The sequence below is a fragment of the Chionomys nivalis genome, chromosome 10 (assembly GCF_950005125.1).
Source record: "Chionomys nivalis chromosome 10, mChiNiv1.1, whole genome shotgun sequence".
NCBI lineage: Eukaryota > Metazoa > Chordata > Mammalia > Rodentia > Cricetidae > Chionomys > Chionomys nivalis.
Genome location: NC_080095.1, coordinates 7,262,710 through 7,286,789, shown reverse-complemented (window position 1 = coordinate 7,286,789; position 24,080 = coordinate 7,262,710). Strand labels below are relative to the sequence as shown.

Below are 24,080 nucleotides of genomic sequence, written 5' to 3'. Positions count from 1 at the left end.
AAAATGAGCTTTGAATTTTTTTTAACCTGTGAGCCTTAGAACAGAGGTATCTGCCTGGGTGAAGAGTGCTGCTTTCCAAAGACATGAGTTATCTATTGAACATCTCAGTGCCAAGTTAGAATAACTCTCTGTGAGTTAATGGTCAGGTAGGCCTGACAGGTCTAAAATCAGTATGAGGTAATATCACTGTCCTTAGCTGACCACAATAACTCAATAGTTAGACTTTATTTCTAGGGACAATTAAAAACTCAATAGCTTATAGGTGTTAGAGCAGATGGATGTCTTAACGAAAGCATCTTCCACACATAACAGTACTGATGTACCCAGGAACCTACAGAGATTGTGGCAGCACACAAAATGCTTGCAAAGATTCCATCCAAATGGTATTCCAGTGATGACAGACACAGTTTCAACAACTGATGCTTGCAGGGGAAGAATTAGCTTTCTGTAATTGAGTCTCAATTGGTAAATTAACCACACTTAAGTGTCAATTCATGCTCAGTAATAGATGGCCAAGACAAAATTACCTTAATGATATGTTTGTATATATTTTCTATCATATCAATTTTTGGTGCGTTTCTTTTCAGCTATTATGTTTTTGTTTAATATGCTTCCTGGGTAGAAATTTTTAAGAATTTTTGATTTTGTTTGGTTTGGTTTTGCTCTCTCTCTCTGTCTCTCGCTCTCTCTCTCTCTCGCTCTGTGTGTGTGTATATGTTTCTGTGATGTTGATATTGTTTTAATCCTACTTTTTAAATCTTATCTTGTTTTCCTTTGTTTTGTTTTGTTTTGCTTATGTGATTCCTTCCTACAGAGAGAAAGAACTGGATGGTGGGGATGTTGGAAGGATTTAGGAGAAGTTAGAAGTTGGAAGATGGGACTCAGCAATTAGAATATATTGTATGAAAATTTATTTTAAAATATACAAAGAGTCAATTAAAACTGAATAAAACAAATAAGAAAATTTAGACATGTAAAAAAATTAATAAAGACTCTTAAGTGTGTGAGCATGGAAACATCACATTTTAAACACAGCAGGTGCAGGTCAGTAGAAAAGTCAATATTAAATCAGAGAGGATACAGAGTCAGCCTCCACATCAACATCATGCTTTTACTAGCGATTCTTGGCACCTTAGTGCCCCCTTCTGGTTCTGAAATCCCCTGCAGGTTGGTTTGTCATGGTTTACACTGTAATTGTACAGTGTCCCTTGGGCAACAACATATCCCTGTAACTTCCATGCTAACAGAGCTCAGCTGCAGGGAGAAATCTCTCTGGTTTTTAGGAGATGCTGATTGAGAGACTGGTTTTAAATTATGCCTCTATGATAGTCAATGTTCCTCTCAATGCCAGGCTTCTCTTGTGTGGATCAAGCACTAGCAATTCCTGCTTGTAATACATAACAAAAGGACATAACTGGGTCTTTACAGCTTTCATCTGGCTACAACTGTGGTAGAGAAGCTAAATTAATCTTGATCTCATATGTAGCCCTCCATGTGTCCATGTATGAATTCCTGAAACACTTAGATACATGAGTCAAATGAAAGAGGAGGACTAAGAGTGCTGCAGACTCCTGGATATAAGAAACGGCTGGGTAAGAAGAGTGAGAAGTAAGAAGTATAAAACTCAGACAGACTAACTCCTATGAGAGACAAATATATATTGATATTCTTAAAAGTGTTCCTATAAAGAGAGAGAGAGAGAGAGAGAGAAGGATGAAGGAAGAAATGGAAGGAAGGAACAGAGGAAGGATGGGAAGGAAGGAAGGAAGGAAGGAAGGAAGGAAGGAAGGAAGGAAGGAAGGAAGGAAGGAAGGAAGGAAGGCGGAAAGTGAAAAAGAAAGAGAAGGGAAGGAAGGAAGAAATGAAGTAAGAAAATAATATTAATGTTCAAGAACAAATTTTGTCAAATTTTGGTAAAAAAGACCAGTCCTTGGTTTATAGACCATGGAAATTAAGACTTACAAGTGGAAGAAAAGCAGTAAAAAACATATAAACTATTGCTAAACTAAACATGGTCCTAAAAAATGTATTTATTCAAGTCATTTCTTTGTGGGGATTTATTCAACAAACTCTGCCTACACAAGCAGAGACAGATCTCCCTGACAATGTTTCTAAAGAAATTTCTCCTTTTAAGAGATATGTAAGTGTTAAGACCTGTTTCTGTAGAATCCCCTTCTAAACCTCCTTCACTAAAGCATGGAGATTTATTTGTCCTGTTAAATAATGATTTGGAAACAACTGATGACACTTCTAAAGAGTTTTTACATCCTCATGATGCCTCTGATTTAGAAAAAAAGCTGCAAAATGTCATAATTAAGATTGGCCTCCACTTTATAATACATCATCTATTCCTCTTATAAAATAAGGGAGAGTTTTTTTTTTGTTAAGGTTTTTAAGCTATCAGGTTTATTTCAAATATAAAACACAGTTTTGTTTTTCCCTCAGAAAATTCAAAGATACATACTACTTCCTATAATCAAGAAATGAGTATCAGGCAAGCACTTTTTTTTTCTAATCAACATCTTAAAAACATTAATTAAAAACTTCAAATCATAATTAAAGGATTTTCTTACTCTCACCTACCTAAGAGATTTATACTTAGCATTAGCATTATGTGTCCTTGTTAACATAAAATTGTCAAATGTCAGCAAAATTCTATTGCTACTATCAACCATCAGTGTGGAAATATATCCTAAATAGTATTTAGATGCTACAATTCTTACACAATCTAAAAGCTTTATCAACTCTTCACAATTTGTGGATAGTTTTATAATTTTTAAAATATTTTAAGACTGTTATAAAAATCTTCCATTATTTTCTGCAATAATAACTTTTTCTTCAAATAATAATTGTTTTAAGAAGAATAATTTATTGTATATCACATAGAAAATCCTTAAAGAATGCATAGATAGATGAGCTTTTTTTATTTTTTATTTTATTTTTATTCTTTTTTAATTAAAATTTCCACCTGCTCCCCGTTTCCCATTTCCCTCCCCTAGAGGAAAATGAAAGAGAAATAAGTAAGTAGAATTATTCTACGTGTTGGGATTAAGATAAGAGTGGGAGAATCACCTTTTAGAATTTAACAAGAAAGTATCTTAAAAGAGTGTCATCAAATATCTGTTCTATGGGCAGTGACAGACATGCCTCAGAGTCCTGAACTACGAAGCTTAAAACTCTCTGAATATTGTAAATCTGCTTTCCCATCTACCAAGACTATTAGTGCACCATAATTTTTTTCTTAACTACTTAACTGTACTTCTGTCCCTAGTCTATCTGTTCCAACAGGTTTCAGATCAACCACATATAGCTCCATCAAATGCAACATCAACACTAGCTGTTTCCTCAGAGTCTATATCCTGGTCCAGCATTACAGACTAAAAATCCCTAGTCTCAGGTGGTCCTACAGAGCATGAACAATGAGAGAAATAACCTGCACTTATTGGACTTGGCCAATATTGCACCTTTTTTTTGTTCCCCACTGCAATGCCCTAATTTCAGCAGGAAGTAGAGAGATAATAAATTGTACCTTGTCATTCATTTATTATCAACAAAAATCTACAGAATCAATTTTTTAACCTAGCACATATGGATGAACTTATTTAACATGTGCTATAAAAGAAATTACTAATGTTCTTAGTAGGGCTAAGTGACTTAATTCTGCTTTATTTAGGCAGTACTATACTCATTACTACTATAAGAACTTTTGTATGTACAACTGCCTTAGTATAACAGGTTCATACTATAGAGGATGTTAATTAGCTCTCAAAATATGTTATCCAAAAATTCCTGTAAATCTCGAAGATCCTTCAGGATCATATAAATGCTTTGGAGGAAGATGTTCTTATACAGGAAATCAGTTGCATAATATTAATCTTAGACTTAATGTTGAATGTCATTCAACCCTTAAATGGATTTGTGTGACTGCTCTTCCATATAGTGACATAGAATATGATTAAGGTCAATTTCAGGCCCCATTATAGGGTTGTTGAAATAATTCTGCTTTATCTATGGACATTGGTTTTTCCCTTCACCAGAAAATCTCTGACAGGCTCACTATGTGCCAAAATAGGGCTCTCTCTTCTTCCTTCATTGTCTAAGGTGATATTTAGTAGATATTTCAAGAATGAATGGTGAGCTGTGCCTCAGTTGATTTCCAGATCTCCATGAAACCTAATCTTTTCTTTGGTGTTTTTGGATATAGCTCTAGCAATGAATGCTGAAGATGAAGTGAGTTGATAGATAGCACAATTGACTGATGGATTTCACAAGTACTCAGCCATTTGAAAACTGAAACACATGGTAGAACAAAAATGAACACCAGGTTGATATCCAATGGCCTGTGAGAGGTAATGACGTATCAGTATAATTATATATTCTATAAAGGTTTGAGATTCTGGGGCAGGTAACTGAGACTGAGAAAGAAGTGAAATGGGACTAGGGAATAATGTATGTTCTCAGAACATGCCTCAATTAACTTGCACATATATTGGTTTGATTAATGAATTTATGAAAAGTAATTTAATCATACTTTTTACTAACTTACAGGAAGTATATTCATATGCAGATCATTTTGACACATATCTAATTTTGTAAGGAACTAGAACTTCTGCAGGACCACACAATCAGAGTTAACTCTAAACCTGAAGTCATGTAACATTGGAGACTTTGAAGGACTTTTATTTCTCCAGCAATTATTATTTGGACGTTACAGCTCAAATTCATATTATAGTTTATTAAAAACTAGCTCCAATATGTCCCATTCTCTTATAATCCAGAGATGGATATTATTTACCTTACTTCACAGCTCTCATTTTTATTGTTTAATTAATGAAGAAACATTTCAATAAATGTGGCCGTTGGTGAAGAGATTGTGAAGGTATGGTGAACACTAGTCATCCTAAATCAGCATACCATTCATTATTCACAGAAGTAACTTTGAAAAGTTGTTACAAAAAGTGAGAGACAAAGCAACATTCAGAATGTCTGTTTCTGTGAATGTCTTAAGGCTTATCTTCTCTGTCATGTCAGTCCCAGGGCAGCTTCCTGCTCCTCCAGGGTTTCTGACATACTCAGGATGTGGTTGCAACACTGTGTCTTGCACAGTAATAGACTGCAGAGTCCTCAGATGTCAGGCTGCTGAGCTCCATGTAGGCTGTGCTGGAGGATTTGTCTGCAGTCAGTGTGGCCTTGCCCTGAAACTTCTGATTATATTTAGTGTCACCATCTCCAGGATAAATCCATCCAATCCACTCCAGGCCCTGTCCAGGACTCTGCTTCACCCAGTGCATAAAGTTGTTAGTGAAAGTATAGCCTGAAGCCTTGCAGGACAATTTCACTGAGGTCCCAGGTTTCCCCAGTTCAGGCCCTGACTGATGCAGCTGTACCTGGGAGTAGACACCTGAGAAGAAATAGAGTAAATTGTTAGAGACCCTGTCACCTCAGTTCCTGTCTTCTCCTCAGGTTTGGAATTAGAAATCATTTACCTGTCGTTACTGACACAAGGAAGAGAATGATACAGCTCCATCCCATGGTGTGGGCCTTGTGTGATCAGTGACTGTGGAGAAGACACTGATCATATGTTGTTGGGTGTGGACATTCCTGTATTTACCATAATAGACTCAGGCAATTTGCATATTCAAGAACAGGGGGCTTCTTAAAAAAGCACCTAGTTCAGTTTTAGAAGGTGGTGGAGGAGACTTGAGTCAAGCAAGAGGATGATGAAATTCAAGTCCTAATCCTGTGTGATGAAATGCATCTCATAATATTCCCTCAGCTCTGCAGATGTTGTGGGTGTAACAATAAGGTCCTAAGCTCTCAATAGATTTCTGGCCTGAGGCAGTTCCTCTACTTTGTGACAAGGTTGTCTGATTGATTTACAGAAGGAGGTTGTGATGATAATGGTGGTGACTGGAAATTTCAAAACTTATTAAATTTTGAGAAATTACAGACTCATTTCACATCATTAATATTTACCATAATAAGTTTCATAGAAAAACTGACTGAAATAACCTAAAAAAAACATACCTCAGAAATATTTGCACATTGATGTTTAATGTGGCACTATCAACCATAACTTATGGAAATAAACTTCATGTCTGTCAGCAGAAGATTGCACCAAGAAGACATGTCTGTATGTGTGACACAACAGGACTAGGTCATCTGAAGAATAAGGAACTTATATCACCTTTAGGAAATCAATGTAACTGGAGATAACTGCATTAATTAAAATAATCTCTGAAAAACAGATAATACATGAAACTCTAATTACCTTTTTTTGGAAATAAATCATTTTATTTTGTTTTTAAATTTATTTTCATAAAATATTTTTTGAAATTAAAATATACCTACATCATTTCCTCCTTAACCTTTCTTGCTTCTAACCGACCCATGCACCCTTCCTTGTTCTCTCTCAAATTCATGATCTACAATTCTTTGACTGTTGTTATATATATATGCATATATTCAAAAATACATAAATGAAACCTGATCTGTTTGATATTACTTGTAAATATACGATTTCATTTATAAAGAACATTTAAAATGCATTTTAAAAGGCTTTTAACTTCAGACATATCTTTAAAGAACAAGGCCCAGATGTTGTAAACAATCTATTTCTTACCAAAGAGGTATGATAAAACTAGATCTAGACTTTTCAAGGGATTTGTGATGGTATAGCAACAACACCTGTGGTTCACTGTAAATGGCAAAAGAGTATAGAAGGGCAGTAGAGTATAGAAGATAAAGAAATACAGAGCGTCTAAGACACAGCCAATTTCCAGTGGTCTCTGGATGATTGATTCACACTCTGTGTTATGTTTTGAATCTCATCACAGGCCGGCTTTTCTATTTTTTTTTTTTTTGGAAAAGACATAATTTACATATTTAAAATAACAGGTATTGATATTTCAATGTGAAAAGTTAGTGAAATACTTCAAAAATAAAGCAATATTATTATATCATAAACATGCACTACATTTAATATAAGAAGAATTCTGTTTTTAATTGAAAATCAAAAGCCAATAAATTGCAAACTATGATTGAAAACAAAAAGTCTGTTTAAAATAATTAGCCTGTAGTTCATCATCTCAATTCTCTAAATGATATTTCTGTGGTGAATGTTAGTAACCATTAAGATACCAATATAAGATCTGGCATTTTCATCTTAGCTTTTTCATATCTATCTCAGGAAATTTTATTTATTTATTTTTATTCTTTTTTAATTAAAATTTCCACCTGCTCCCCGTTTCCCATTTCCCTCCCCCTCCTCCAACATATTGTCCCCTCCCCCTCTCCCCTCCCCCTATCCCCACTCCTCTTCTCCTCCCCCCACTCCATTCACCCTCCCTCTCGATACTGAAGAGCAGTCCAAATTCCCTGCACTGCGGGAAGACCAAGGTCCTCCCACTTCTATCTAGGTCCAGGAAGGTGAGCATTCAAACAGGCTAAGCTCCCACAAAGCCACTGCATGTATTAGGATCGAAAGCTAGTGCCATTGTCCTTGGCTTCTCATCAGCCTTCATTGTCCGCCATGTTCAGAGAGTCCAGTTTCAACCCATACTTATTCAGGCCCAGTCCAGCTGGCCTTGGTGGGCTCCCAATAGATCAGTTCCACTGTCTCAGTGGGTGGGTGCACCCTCATGGTCCTGATTTCCTTGCTCATGTTCTCCCTCCTTCTGCTCCTCATTTGGACCTTAAGAGCTCAGACCATTGCTCCAAATTGGGTATCTGTCTCGATCCATCACCAGATGAAGGTTCTAAGGTGATATGCAAGATATTCATCAGTATAGGATAGGGTCATTTCAGGTTCCCTCTCCTCAGCTGCTCAAGGTACCAGCTGGGGACCTCTCCCTGGACACCTGGAGCCCCTCTAGAGTCAAGTCTCTTGCCAACCCTAAAATGGCTCCCTTAATTAGGATATATATTTCTCTGCTCCCATATCCACCCTTCCTATATCCCAACCATCCCATTACCCCAAGCTCCCCCAATCCTCCCCTTCTCACCTTTCTCACCCCATTTCCCCTTAGCCCCATGCCACCTCACCTGCAAGTTCCCAGTTTTTTCCCGGCAATCTTGTCTACTTCCCCTCTCCAGGCAGATGACTATACGTTTTTCTTTGGGTTCCCTTTCTTATTTAGCTTCTCTAGGATCACAAATTATATGCTCAATGTCCTTTATTTATGGCTGGAAAGCAATTATGAGTGAGTACATCCCATGTTCCTCTTTTTGGGTCTGGGATACCTCACTCAGGATAGTGTTTTCTATTTCCATCCATTTGCATGCAAAATTCGAGAAGTCATTGTTTTTTACCGCTGAGTAGTACTCTAATATGTATATATTCCACACTTTCTTCATCCATTCCTCCATTGAAGGGCATCTAGGTTGTTTCCAGGTTCTGGCTATTACAAACAATGCTGCTATGAACATAGTTGAAAAGATACTTTTGTCATATGATAGGGCATCTCTTGGTTATATTCCCAAGAGTGGTATTACTGGATCTTGGTATAGGTTGATCCCAAATTTCCTGAGAAATCGCCACACTGATTTCCAAAGTGGTTGCACAAGTTTGCATTCCCACCAGCAATGGATGAGTGTGCCCCTTCCTCCGCAAGCTCTCCAGCAAAGGCTATCATTGGTGTTTTTGATTTAAAGACTTCAATATCAGTCTGAACACACTGAACCTGATAGAAGTGGGAAGTACTCTAATTAGTTTTTAAATATTGAATAAGTACACAGAACTATTTGTACAAATATCTAACAACCTAAAAATGAAAATGTCTAGCAGAATATAGCAAAAGCAGGAATATCTAGAAAAAATATGTTCAATATTATATATTGGATAAGAATCAGAAATATTTGTGCAAATATCTACCAACTTAAAAATGAAACTGTCTAGCAGAATATAGCAAAATCAGGAATATCTAGAAAATAAAATGTAGGAGTTGTGGGGGAAATAAGCACAGTGTAAAACTTACAGTTCCGAAAATTCTAAACATATATAAAATTGTTATTTTCATTTTACAAAATAATTGTTTTTATTCTATAAAATTTTCCTTCATGTATAAATTATATTGTGATCATGTCTATCCCCAACTATGTTCATCTGAATTCTTTAGGACCTTCCAAAAAGTTTTGTTTTGTTTCATAATAGCAGAATAAGTCAAAAATCTGCTATTTATATAAAAATAGGTGTGTCATTCCATAATAAAGAAGGTATGAAGCCTCTAATGACCTTCCCAAAAGTGATTCTACCTTTTCCATCACTCATCCAATACCAATAGACTCAAAGCTTGGAGTTGGCCAATGAAGTAACCCTGCCTATCATGTTGCAACATTTCTTCAAATTTTTAGTTGTTTTCTCATAAAGTACAACCCAATCAAAGTTTCTTGTTACTCTTCTCTCTCACCCATACTTCTGTCTCCCACAGATGCATCCTGTTCTGTCTCCACTCAGAATATTGCAGACATTCCAGGAATATCCATAAAATATGGCATAACAAGCTACAATAAGACCAGGCAAGTACCATATCATCAGCCTGGATAAAACAACCCAGTAGAAAGAAAAGTGTCCAACAAGTAGGGCAAAGAATCAGACAGACCCTGTTTCCAGTATTAGTAATCCCAAAAGCATGCCAAGCTATTCAGCCATAACAGGTATGCTGAGGACCTAAGGCAGCCCTACCAGATCCCTGATTTTCATGAATCCCCAAGAATCCCATTAGTTGATTAAGTGGACCGTGATCTCAGGATGTCTGTGGGGTCTCTGGTTTTTACAGTCCTTTCGTCCACTCTTTAGTTGGACTCCATGAATTCCACCTAATAGGACTGTGAATCTGCTCCCATCAGTTACTGGATGTGGTCTCCTTGGTCTCAATGATGAAGATTCTGCTAGATTCCAAAGAACACTCTCCAGGAAAGACTAGTTAACTCTAGGCCAATGGTTTTGTGGCTGCTTTGGTGTCTTAACACCTCCACTTTAGACCTTGCATGGTTATAGAAGGTATTCTATTCACGAAAACTGGTACAATGGAAAATCTATGCAATCTATGAAGCTTATCATATCAATTATTTCTAGAAATAGTGGACATAGAGCCATTTATTATTTTTTTAAATTGTTACATTATGTTCAATGTCGAAAGCAAGGCACAAATAAATCAAGATACGTATAAGAACTTTGGAATAAAGTTTATGAAATTCAATTCTCATTTCTACCAAGTAGATACAAAGCAATTCAAACAATATTGCCAAGCTTACTAGTAGACATCTTTACTTACTCAGTTACTTCACAGACTCTCATACTGTAATTTTGACTTGTTTGATTTGTTGAGATCATGTGCTGGTAACTGTAGATGCTGAGAGTTCATATGTATAGTAGCTATGCCAGGTCCTGAAGACAGTATTTCATGGCTACCCACCATATATTTTGGTTTTTAAATTTGATCACATTTTTTTGTGAAGGTCTCTGAGTTTTTGGTGCAAAGTTGATACAGATGGTCATCTATGGATGAGTACTCAGTCTTCCATTCTTAGCACTTTGACCAGGTACGAATGTTTACATCAATTATTACCCACTGCACACAGAAGTTCTTGTGATTATGGCTGAGAGCACGAATATTCTATTGGTTATAAAAATAAATATTTATGTTGCAATTTGACAACATGACTGTTAGCAATGAAACTTGGGTAGGGTCTACTAGGGTTATGTTACCCCAAGCCATGGTCTTTTGAACATGTTTACCTGGGATTAATATGTACAATGATTTACTCAAAGAATATAATTAGATTAAAGTTGATCATCACATAACTCTCAGGCACTAATGGGTATATCTTACTAGAAGGCTGTTATTGAAGACTACAAGATCTGGTACTTTATATGATCATTGATGTCCTTTCTCTCAATGCAGACTGAATAATGCATTCCCACATTAGGGAAGGTACCTGAAGGCAGAATTTCCCATATAATTTCTTGTTGATTTCTCTATGGCATACAGTAATAGTCATTATTTCACAGTGAAATGCAATTCTTAACAACTTTAACATTCTATTTTTTACCTCAGTTAGAATTACAATGAACAAGAAAATAAATGATAACAAATGCATACTTGGTTGTGGAGAAAGGTCATCCTCCTTCACTGTTGATGACAGTGTACACTAGTGTCCTGACTTTGGAAATTTCATCAAAAAATTTCACAAAAATCTATTCTGTGCTCTAACTTTATTCCTCCAAGTATATACCCAAGAGAGTCTAGATCTTAGTATAAAGACACTAGCACATCAATATTTATTGCTATTCTATTCACAACAGATGGGAAATTGAATCAACCTAGATTTCCAACAAAGGACAAAGAGATAATGAATGCTGGGGCACATAAACAATGGGATATTACTCAGTAGTACAACAAGAATCATGAACTATATAAATAAGTGGTTGAAACTGGGATGAATATGCTGAATGAGGTCACCCATGTCCATGAAGACAAATGCTTCATGTTCTCTCATCTATGTGATTCCACTATTTGAATACTTGCTTTGTGGGTTTCATTTGTAGAAGCCAAATGACTAGAAATGCATCATTAATGCCTGAGGTATTAATGAAGAATTATAATAAATCAGGGACAAAAGAAAACCGCTATGGAACGCTGGAGAAAGAAAGTCTCAAGCATTAAGTAGCACTTGGGAATTGAGAAATCAGGAATTGGTGTAAGACAAACCCAAATTAGGGGTGATAAGAAAACTATGTGTAAATATAGGATCCTGCAGCAGAAGTAAAAAATAAAGATGTAGACAGCATGGAGTGTGTTTGCATGACAAAATGAAGTTAGATTGCTTACAGTTAAAGTGTACTATGGAATAAAGAGAAACATACATTACCTTTGTTGTTTCTATAACAGAACACAGTGAAATAATAAACAGTAAATAATTGCCTTGTTCTAAATTTACAGTATTCTTTGGTTGACAATATTTTTTGTTTTAAGATAATAACGTGATGAGAGAGCATTTACATAAAACTAATGAATTAAAAAAAACTGTAGACAAACCTTGTTTTATCTAGATAAGACTTGTAGTTTAACTTTTGGAGTCATTTCAGTGGTCTGTTCTCGTCTTGATCTATTGTTATCTGGGTTATTGCAGAAACCCGAGTAGAAAGTACAAGGATGAACTTTGAATTATATTTTAACCTGTGAGCCTTTCAACAGAGGTACCTGCCTGGGTGAACAGTGCTGCTTTCCAAATACATGAATTATTAATTTATCATCTCAATGACAAATTAGAATAACTCTCTATAAGTTAATGGTCAGAGAGGCACAACAGGTATAAAATCAGTATGAGTTATTAAAATTGTCCTTAGTTGACCCCAATAACTCAATAGCTAAACTTTATTTCTGGAAACAAAAACTCAATAGATTGTAGGAGCCAGAACAGATTGTGTGTCCTAAGAAAAATATCTTAGAGACATAACAGGACTGAAGCATATGTGAACCTACAAAGATTATGAAAGCATACACAATGCCTGCAAAGATTCTATACAAATTGGTTTCCAGTAATGAGAAATAGATAGACACAGAGAGAGACAGACAGACAGACAGACAGACACAAGCTCTCAACCCAAAGCAAGAAGTTCCAGGAGGTTTTCTGTAATTGAGTCTCACTGGCTATATTAACCTCACTTAAGGGTGGCTCCATGCCCAGGAGTAGATGGCCAACACAAAATGACCTAAATTTTATGTTTGTAGATATTTCCTGTCATATCAGTTTATACTGCATTTCTTTTCATCCAATATGATTTTTCTTAGTACTATGGTTCAAGAATTGAATTGTTTAAAATTTTTTGGTTTGGTTTGATGTACTTTAGTTTCTCTGTCTCTCTGTCTCTCTGTCTCTCTGTCTCTCTCTCTCTCTGTCTCTCTCTCTCTCTCTGTATCTATGTATCTATCTATCTATGTATCTATCTATCTATCTATCTATCTACCATCTGTCTATCTTTCACTCTTTCTCTGTGTGTGCTTCTGTGATCTATGTATTATTTTCTTATTACAATCCTATTTTTAAACTTGTTTTGTTTATGGGTTTGCTTTGTACAGAGAGAAAGAGCTGGATGATAGGGAATAAGGAAGGATCTAGAAAAAGTTAGAAGATGAAAATCATTAATTATTATATATTGTATTAAAAATTATTTTAAAAAATATATATGCAGTAAATTAAAACTGAATAAAACATGCAATAATATTTAAACATCTGAAAATTTTAATACATAATTTTTACTGTTCTTGAGCATGGAAACATCACATGTCAATCACAGCAGGTGCAGATCAGCTAGTCGATTTTAAGGATGGACACCACAGAGAATACAGAGTAACTCCCACTCAAACCTCATCTTGGATTCTTGGTACCATTGTGCCCCCTTCTGGTTCTGAGATTGCTTGCAGGTTGGTTTGTCAAGGCTTACACAGAAGTGGCATTGTCTGCAATGAGCACCAGTATCCCTGCAACTTCAGTGCTCACAGATCTCAGCTGCAGGGAGAAATGGCTCTGGTTCTTAGGTGATGCTGACTGGATATTTGAGAGATTGATTTTAAATTATACCTATATGATCGTCAATGTCTCTCTCAATGCCAGGCTCCTTCTGGATGGATCCAGTTCTAGCTATTCCTGCTTGTGATACATAAGATAAGGACAGACCTGGGTCTTTGCTGCTTTCACCTTGTTACAACTGGGGGAGAGCACCTGAACTCAGAGAAGCTCAGTGGATTTTGAGTTCAGCTATATTCCCCCTATGTGTTCATGTATGAATTCCAGAGACTCAGAACAGGAGTCCAAAGAAAGAGGAGGAACAACTGTGTTGCTCACAGACCAGGTAACAACTCAAGAAAAATAGTTTCACATTAAGAAAATAAAAATCACACCGCTTGACATGTAACTCAATATGTTTACCATATGTATTAAAGGGAATGAAAGAAAAGAGATGATCCTTTGACAAGGATTCTCATGGGTAGTGGGTATATCTCTTTAGAAAGTTTTATCCCCTCTGCCTCAATGAATTCAGGATCTTCTTATCTTTGGACAGAGAATGTGTTAGTAAAACATTACAGAAGTTGAATGTTTTCACAAGGAAGAATGAATTTGGAAGGTGCTTCCAGAAATGAGAAAATCCAAGAACACTACACAGTATTTTGTCAATAGCCTGTTTAAATTTCTAAAGAGTAACTATAAATATTAACACAAAAATTCATGCTACAGAAAGCCAATCTACTCATGTATGTTTTGCTCTAAGTTCAGGACCATGAATCATTTGTGCCTAATATTCCAGGAGTAAAGCAGCTTGAGCCAGTCAGTTGCATGGCTTCTCTTCTATCACTAACCAAAATTGGTATGATGTCATTGGATCTTTCAGTTCAGAGGGCAACACCCTCAGGGCAACATCTCATTATAAAGGAACAGTTCTCTGCACGACTCAGGATGCTGAATGGACCTAGCTTGGCATTTCTTCTTGTGTTCTGGTTAGAGTGGTGTCCATAAGTCTTCACCTCATAGTCTAGTTTGGTGGGATGCTGATGGCTATCATGTGTGACAATGTACAGGAGTCTTTGCCTGCTTAATCCATATGACTTCACAGAGACATCCTCCTCATAGAATTAAATATATTCACAAAATTATGGGCCCTGAAATTGTTGAGAGATGGCATGACAGTCTACTCCTAAAGTAAACCAATGTGAGTATTGCAGCATGTGCTGATCTGTTGCAATGTCTGTGGAACTATGTGAGACTTTTTCAAAATAAATGAACACATAGATTTCTAGCATTCTCATACACCTTTTACTTGTGGGTTATTTCCCATTCACATCTGTCCGGACCTGGTTTTATTAACCATAAATGCACAGTAGTTCCTCGTGTTATTGTTTCTATGTTTGATGCATCTTCATCACTGAAGGGCCTGAGAATGACTTGCATTATTCCTGACTCTCTTTGTAGATAGTTTTGAATCTGAAACCTGGATCATACCTTCTCACTGTTTTACTCACAGATGGAAACACCATGGTTTCTTCAGTGGTCAGATATCTCAGCTGAAACAAGAACCAATTTTGATGTGTTTCTGCAGCTGTGTGGAGTGTCTGCTAGGTAATTTACCTATGGAGGAGGTTAGTGATAACTTCTATAGTCCACTGCTCTGAAACATCATGAATCAGTATCTGGAATTGCTATTGATAGAACACCTAGACTGTACAAATAAAGGAGAATGTCTATGAAGGTTTACTAAATGTGGACCCAATGCTTATTATGGATGAGACAACTGATAGCATGATTAGATCACTGAAAAGCATATAAAACAATTACAGGCCAACAATGTACACTCATATGAAAATACTCATGAGAAAGACTTGACACACTGATTGGCATCTGGATAAAATTAAAGAAATGCATATGAATGTTTTGGTTCTTAGGATACATAGAGACAATTATAGGATATGGATATTTCCTATCTATTGACAAGAGACTGAATTCAGACAACATGTTATCAGAAAAACATCACCTTTCACGACAGTCACAAACAGCATAAAATATCTAGGGGTAACTCTAACCAAGGAAGTGAAGGATCTATTGACAAGAACTTTAAGTCTCTGAAGAAAGAAATTGAGGAGGATACCAGAAAATGAAAGAATCTCCTTTGCCTCTTGGACTGGGAGGATCAACATAGTAAAAATGGCAATTCTACCAAGGGCAATTTATAGATTCAATACAATCACCATTAAATTCCCATTGAAATTCTTCACAGATCTTGAGAGGATATTAATCAACTTTATATGGAAAAACAAAAAACCCAGGATAGCCAAAACAATCTTATACAATAAAGGAACTTCTGGAGGCATTACCATCCCTGACTTCAAACTCTATTACAGAGCTTCAGTATAGAAAACAGTTTGGTATTGGCATAAAAACAGAGAAGTCGATCAATGGAATAGAGTAGAAGACCCTGATTTTAACCCACAAACCTATGAACACCTGATTTTTGATAAAGGAGCTAAAAGTATTCAATGGAAGAAAGAAAGCATCTTCAACAAATGGTGCTGGTAGAACTGGTTGTCAACCTGTAGAAGAATGAAAATAGATCAATATCAATCGTCATGCACAAAACTCAAGTCCAAATGGATTAAAGAGCTCAATATCAGTCTGAACACACTGAACCTGACAGAAGAAAAAGTGGAAAGTACTCTACAGCATATGGGTACAGGAGATCACTTCCTACGTATATCCCCAGCAGCACAGACATTAAGGAAAACATTGAATAAATGGGACCTCCTGAAACTGCGAAGCTTCTGTAAAGCAAAGGACACTGTCACAAAGACAAAAAGGTAACCCAATGACTGGGAGAAGATCTTCACCAACCCTGCAACAGACAAAGGTTTGATCTCAAAAATAAATAAAGAACTCAAGAAACTAGACTTTAAAATGCTAATTAACCCAATTAAAAAATGGGACACTGAACTGAACAGAGAATTCTCAACAGAAGAAATTCAAATGGCCAAAAGACACTTAAGGTCAAGCTCAACCTCCTTAGCAATAAGGGAAATGCAAATTAAAACAAGTTTGAGATACCATCTTACACCTGTCAGAATGGCTAAAATCAAAAACACCAATGATAGCCTTTGTTGGAGAGGTTGTGGAGTAAGGGGCACACTCATCCATTGCTGGTGGGAATGCAAACTTGTGCAACCACTTTGGAAATCAGTGTGGCGGTTTCTCAGGAAATTTGGGATCAACCTACACCAAGATCCACTAATACCACTCTTGGAAATATACCCAAGAGATGCCCTATCATATGACAAAAGTATTTGTTCAACTATGTTCATAACAGCATTGTTTGTAATAGCCAGAACCTGGAAACAACCTAGATGCCCTTCAATGGAAGAATGGATGAAGAAAGTGTGAAATATATACATATTAGAGTACTACTCAGCAGTAAAAAACAATGACATCATGAATTTTGCATGCAAATGGATGGAAATAAAAAAACACTATCCTGAGTGAGGTATCCCAGACCCAAAAAGAGGAACATGGGATGTACTCACTCATAATTGGTTTCTAGCCATAAATAAAGGACATTGAGCATATAATTTGTGATCCTAGAGAAGCTAAATAAGAAAGTGAACCCAAAGAAAAACGTATAGTCATCTGCCTGGAAAGGGGAAGTAGACAAGATTTCCGGGAAAAAACTGGGAACTTGCAGGTGAGGTGGCATGGGGCTAAGGGGAAATGGGGTGAGAAAGGTGAGAAGGGGACGATTGGGAGAGCTTGGGGTAATGGGATGGTTAGGGTATAAGAAGGGTGGATACGGGAGCAGAGAAATATATATCCTAATTAAGGGAGCCATTTTAGGGTTGGCAAGAGACTTGACTCTAGAGGGGCTCCAGGTGTCCAGGGAGATGTCCCCAGCTGGTACCTTGAGCAGCTGAGGAGAGGGAACCTGAAATGACCCTATCCTATACTGATGAATATCTTGCATATCACCTTAGAACCTTCATCTGGTGATGGATCGAGATAGAGACAGAGACCCAATTTGGAGCAATGGACTGAGTTCTTAAGGTCCAAATGAGGAGCAGAAGGAGGCAGAACATGAGCAAGGACGTCAGGACCACGAGGGGTGCACCCACCCACTCTGACATTGGAACTGATCTATTGGGATCCCACCAAGGCCAGCTGGACTGGGCCTGAATAAGCATGGGTTGAAACTGGACTCTCTGAACATGGCGGACAATGAAGGCTGATGAGAAGCCAAGGACAATGGCACTAGGTTTCGATCCTAATACATAAACTGGCTTTGTGGTAGCTTAGCCTGTTTGAAAGCTCACCTTCCTGGACCTAGATAGTAGTGAGAGGACCTTGGTCTTCCTGCAGAGCAGGGAATTTGGACTGCTCTTCAGTATTGAGAGGGAGGAGGAATGGAGTGGGGGGAAAGGGAGAAGAGTGGGGATAGGGGAAGGGGAGTGGGGGGAGGGGGCAATGTGTGGGAGGAGGGGGAGGGAAATGGGAAATGGGGAGGTAGCGGAAATTTTAATTATAAAAGAATAAAATAAAATTAAAAAAAGATGATATAGCCTTTTAGCAAAATTTTGGTAAGTTATATTTACCCAGAATTTTGTGCACTTTCTTTAAGCTTTTTCAATTTTGTGGACTACAGTTTTTCGAAATATAACCTAATGTTTCTCTAGATTTCCTCTAAGTCTGTTATTATGTCCCCATTTTCTTATCTGATTTTTTAGTTGAGATATTATCTCTCTGTTTTTTGCTTAGTTTGGATAATGATTTGTCTTTTGTGTTGATTTTTCTGAAGAATGAACGATTAGTCTCATTGATTGTTTGTATTGTTTTCTTTGTTTCTATTTTGTTGATTTCAGCTCTCAGTTTGATTATTTCCTGCCATCTATTCCTCCTAAGCAAGTTTGCTTTTTTATGTTCTAGGGTTTTCAAATGTTACATTAACTGACTAGTGTGGTATTTTTTCAGCTTCTCTATGCAGGCATTTAGTGCTATGAACTTTTCTCTTAACACTGCTTTCACTGTGTCCCATCAATTTAGGTATATTGTGTGATCATTTTTATTGAATTTTAGAAAGCCTTTAATTTCTTCCTTGACCCACTAATGATTCAGGAAAGCAGGTTTAATTTTCAGGAGTTTGTGGGTTTTCTGGAATTAATGTTTCCACAAAATTGGAAAATGTAAAAAAATGGACAATTTTTTAGATTTTATAACATATGCCATAATTAAATCAAGATCAGGTGAGCAATTTAAATAGACCTATAAATTACTAAGAAATAGAAGCTGTCATCAAAAACCTTTCAACAAAAAGCCCAGGACTTTAGTGCAGAATTCTACCAGAACTTTCAAGAAGAGCTAATTCCTATACTCTTCAAAGTGTTCTACATGATAGAAACAGAAGGAACATTGCCAAACTTTTATTTATTTTAATTTTTTGATTTTCATTGAGCTCTACATTTTTCTCTGATCTCCCCCTGCCTCTCCTCTCTTCTTCAACCCTCCCCCAACCTTCTCATGCTCCAAATTTACTCAGAATATTTGTCTTTTTCTACTTACCATGAAGATTAGATCTATGTATGTCTCTTTTAGTGTTCTCATTGTTGTATAAGTACTCTGGGATTGTAATTTGTGGGCTGGTTTTTATGAGGCTACAGTTGCCCTAATAACAAACCCACACAAAGGCTCAACCATGAAAGAGAATTACAGAGCAATCTCACTCATGAACATCCATGCAAAAATTCTCAATAAAATACTGGCAAACCGAATCCAATAACACATCAAAAAGTCATCCACCATAATTAATTAGGCTTCATCCCAGCGATGCAGGGCTGGTTCAACATATGAAAATCTATCAATGTAATCCATTATAAAAATTAACTGAAAGAAAAAACATATGATCTCTTAATTACATGCTGAAATGCATTTGACAAAATCCAGCGCTTGAAATTCTTCTGTTGAGAATTCTGTTTAGATCTGTACCCCAATTTTTAAATGAAGTATTTGGAATTTTGGTGTCTAATTTCTTTACTTCTTTATATATTTTGGAGATCAGTCTCCTGGATGATATAGGACTGGTGAAGATGATTTCCCATTCAATAGACTGCATTTTTGTTTTATTGAATGCATCTTTGTTTTATAGAAGCTTCTCTGTTGTTGAGGTTTCTTTCCTGCCCAGTCCCCCAGCCCAGTTCCACAATAATTAAGTCCAAAAGAAATCACACAGAGGTCTACATGAGTTGTAAACTTATTGGCTTATTATCTCAGGCTTCTTATTAACTCTTATAACTTATATTAACCCATTACTAGTCATTATTCTTACCTGTGTTAGCCATGTGGCTCAGTCACTTTTTCAGTGGGGCAGTCACATCTTGCCTCTTCTGAGATAAGGTCAGGACTGCATAGAAATGGGCTTCCTCCTTCCCAGAATTCTCCTGTTCTCACTGACCCACCACTAGTTCCTGTCTGTGTTGTCCTGCCTATATTTCCTTTCTGATTACTGGCCAATCAGCATTTATTTAAAATATAATTGACAGAATACAGATCATTTTCCCACACCACTTCCCCCTCTGTTTTTTAAACAAGGGAAAATATCCATAGTCCAATTTTGGGAAATGTGGGCTTAGTTTACCAGGTTATTTCCTGCTGGTTGGAGGCACTGATAAACTTATAGGGACCGAAAAAATTAGAAGTATGATCAAGTTCCGACTGGAGTATCCTATGAGGCTTGATAATCTCAGGCAACAGTCTTGAATCTGTTCTGGATGTAGAACTGAGACATCTGGGCCATCTGTTCCTACCAGAGATTTCTCAGGGGGTCACCCTTGATCAAACCTAATTTTTCTTTACTTAGAATGAATCCACAGCCTCTCGTTTCCTGTGGAAAGAAAAGCAAATCATCTTCTACAAATTAACATACCTTCTGACTTCAATTTTGAAGTCAAGGTATTTTCAAAATACCTATCTTGGATTAATTCAGCAGTATTTATAAGCAAATATCTTTTAGAAGCTGGTGTTCCTTCCTCAGCATTCAAAGAATTCAAAGAGAGCATAATAACATAAAGTATCCAGACTCTATGTGTATTTTTCATCTTTACATGATTTTATTTTAGCCTCTATTTCTTTTTTTTTTAATTTTCAATTTTTGTCTTTTTGAGAAAGGATTTCTCTGTGTATCTTTGACCTGGAATTCACTCTGTAGACCAGGCTATCCTTGAACACACAGAGATCTGCCTGTCTTTGCCTCCCAAGTTCTGGGATTAAAAGTGTTTGCCACCACATCCAGAACTTGCAGAGGTCTGCCTGTCTCTATCTCCCAAGTGTTGGGAATAACAGTGTGTACCACCATACCCAACTACACTCTTTTTTTTCTCTTAAGGACTTTAACCTTTTTCCTTTCTCTCACAAGCAGAGTATATTTTTAAAGTACTGCAAAAATTTAGAGTTTTTTTTTCATCTTTGAATCTACTTTTACTGTATCTCTCTCTTTTTTTCTGACTATGTGAGTCTTTAATTTGCTAATAAATATGGAGAGGATTAAAGCCATGGCTTTGATAGTTAGATCCAGGCCATTCCTTAGTTTTCTGAGATTCTAGGCTCATGGCAGAGGTACCGGCCAGAGTAATGTTTATTGCCACAACTCTACAGTATTTCCAGGTCCCTGCCAGAAAGAAAGCTACAACAGTCTGCTCACAAACCACACTCAAATGCTCTGTACCTGAATCTCCTGCCTGAAAGAGTCAAAGTTTGTGCTGACAGGACAGCCCAGAAAGCTGGCATTTTAAAATGGTGCAGAAATTTTCCTGCTATGGCTGAAAACCAAAAAGCATACAGTCAGATTTTTCATCAACACCATTTAAGTGTTTTGTGGCAGGACCTCTAAAAAGGACCGCAAACAGCATTTCTCAGCCTCAGGAAGTTCCATTTATTTATTGTTGCTCTAAGTGACCGCGCTACTGGTGTTATATTTAAGAAGTGGTCTCCTGTATCCAAGCAATGAAGGATACTTCCCACTTTCTCTCTGATCAGGTTCAATGTGGATGGATTTTTGTTGTGGTCTTTCATCCATTTGGACTTGAGTTTGTGCATAGGAATAGGTATGGATCTATTTTCATTCTTCTACACTGACATTGCCAAACTCTTTCTATGAAGGTACAGTTACATGGATACCAAAGTGACACAAAGACTCAACCAAGAAATAGAATTACAGACCAATCTCCCTCATGAACATTAATGTAAAAATACACAAAATTGTACTGGAAAATCGGATCCACATCAAAAAATCATTCACCATGATCAAATTACCTTCATTCCAGAGATGCAGGGATGGTTTAACATATAAAAATCTTTCAATGTAATCTGCTATATAAATAAGCTGAAAAAATAGGTGAAGAAAAAGCATTTGACAAAAATTCAACGCCCCTTTATGATAATGGTCTTGGCAATATCAGAGATGCTACAAGGAACATATCTAAACACAATAAAAACAATATGCTGTGAGCCAACAGTCAACATCAAATTAAATGAAGAGAAACTCAAATTAATTCCACAAAAACCAGGATCAAGACTGGAACAAATCATCTCTGTTCAACTTAGTTCGTAAAGTTCTAATTAGAGCAATAAGACAACAAAAGGAGATCAAGAGGATGCAAATTGGAAAAAAAAACTGAAAATGCAAATTTCAGGAAAGAGGGGGAATGAGCAACCAGGGCTACTTATGACAGGATCAGGCTTCTAAAATTCCCAGCTTGTATCCTACTACTCTTCCCCCTGGCTATCTGTGCAGCCCAGCATGTTGCCAAAGGAGCAGATCCCACACCCTATGGAATTCATAACATGACACTCAGCTCCATCCCTAATGATAAGACAGTAAGAAGTTTAATTACTACTCTGAAAAGCAATTAATGATCATATGTATAAATGCCTAAAGATGTAAAATTACATTTCATCGAAGAGTTGAAAACATCCAAAACCCATCTGTTCTTGTTTTATGGAAGCCAAATTAGACTATGAAAGTGGCTTTGTTAGTGCACATTTTGTTGTTTTGTTTTTACTGGCCTAATTCATATCATAGCTTATTCCCAGTCATTTCAGCAACACTTTCATTCCCTTAGATTTAAGAGACATTTATATCACAATGTATTGCCATAATCATATTGTCCTACTTTAGTTTATTAAAAATTATTCATGTCAATGGAGGTGGTCACAGGTAAACAGCAGGTCAAGGTATAGCATACTCTGGAACAAGGCTCCAGAACAATCTTGTATGCAATCTCAGTCTCAGGGCAGCTTCCTGCTCCTCCAGGGTTTCTGACACACTCAGGATGTGGTTTCAACACTGTGCTTGCACAGTAATAGACTGCAGAGCCCTCAGATGTCAGGCTGCTGAGCTCCATGTAGGCTGTGCTGGAGGATGTGTCTGCAGTCAGTTTGGCCTTGCCCTGAAACTTCTGATTGTATTCAGTATTACCATTTCTAGGATAAATAACTCCAATCCACTCCAGGCTCTCTCCTGGCTTCTGCTTCATCCAGTCAATACTGTAATCAGGGAAGGTGTAGCCAGAAGCCTTGTAGGATAGCTTCACTGAGGACCCAGGTTTTCTAAGCTCAGGACCAGACTGCTTCAGTTGTACCTGAGAGTGGACACCTGTGAAGAAAAAGGCATAGTGTATATCACTGTCACCTCAGTCTCTGTTCCTTCTTCAGGACTGGAACTGGAAAGCTCCTTTACCTGTAGTTACAGACACAAGGAAGAGAATGGTCCAGGTCCATCCCATATTGAAGTCCTGTGTGCTCAGTGACTGATAAGAGGTCACTGGTCGGTCATATGTTGTTCTGGAGTATGAACATCCCTGTATTTACCATAATAGACACAGGTTATTTGCATATTCATGAGCAGGGAAATTGTTAGATAAGAGCCCAGTCCAGGAGGAGGAGAAGGACTTAGAGGAGACCTGTGAAAGGCAAAAGAATGTTGAAGGCCAAATCCTAATCCTGTCTGAAGAAATGTATAAAATACTCCTTCTGTGAGCCCTCTGCAAATGCTGAGGATGTAAATAGGCACATAACGTCTCAATAAATTTCAAGCCTGAGACAGTTGCTCCTCTTCGTGTAAAGCTTATCAGTCTGATTTATAGATAATGTTTTTAATAATAAAGATAGTTTTGAGAAATTTAAAACTGCTTAGTTTAAAATGATTGATACAATTAATATTTGTCTTTCAAACTAAATATAAACTAAGAAATTCATCAAAATGAACAAAAGTAACTGTACTTCAGCAACATTTGCACAACAATGATTATTGCAGCAACATCACAAAAACTAAATTATAGAAATAATGTATCTTGCAACAGAGGATTTTATTAAGAATACATATTTATATAAGCAACATGTATATATAAATAAGACCTCCAGAAAATATGGAACTTACATCACTTATAAAAAAATGGATACAACTTTTGATAAATATATTAAGACCATCTCAGAAACACAGACATAAAATGAGACTCTTATTAGTAGTTTATGTGAAATTCTCTAGCAGAATCAAGGAA

At 36.8% G+C, this 24,080-nt stretch overlaps 2 gene segments (V, D, J or C); both read right to left on the bottom strand.

Annotated features, from left to right (window-relative positions):
- Nucleotides 1–240: 240 nt before the first annotated feature.
- On the bottom strand, nucleotides 241–5,557 carry LOC130882718 (Ig heavy chain V region 102-like). The segment is given in 3 exon segments: nucleotides 241–422; nucleotides 5,093–5,401; nucleotides 5,487–5,557. Coding segments are annotated over 3 exon segments (537 nt in total).
- A 17,146-nt stretch (nucleotides 5,558–22,703) lies between these two features.
- LOC130882717 (Ig heavy chain V region 108A-like) lies at nucleotides 22,704–23,306 on the bottom strand. The segment is given in 2 exon segments: nucleotides 22,704–23,176; nucleotides 23,261–23,306. Coding segments are annotated over 2 exon segments (519 nt in total).
- Between the last annotated feature and the right edge of the window lie 774 nt (nucleotides 23,307–24,080).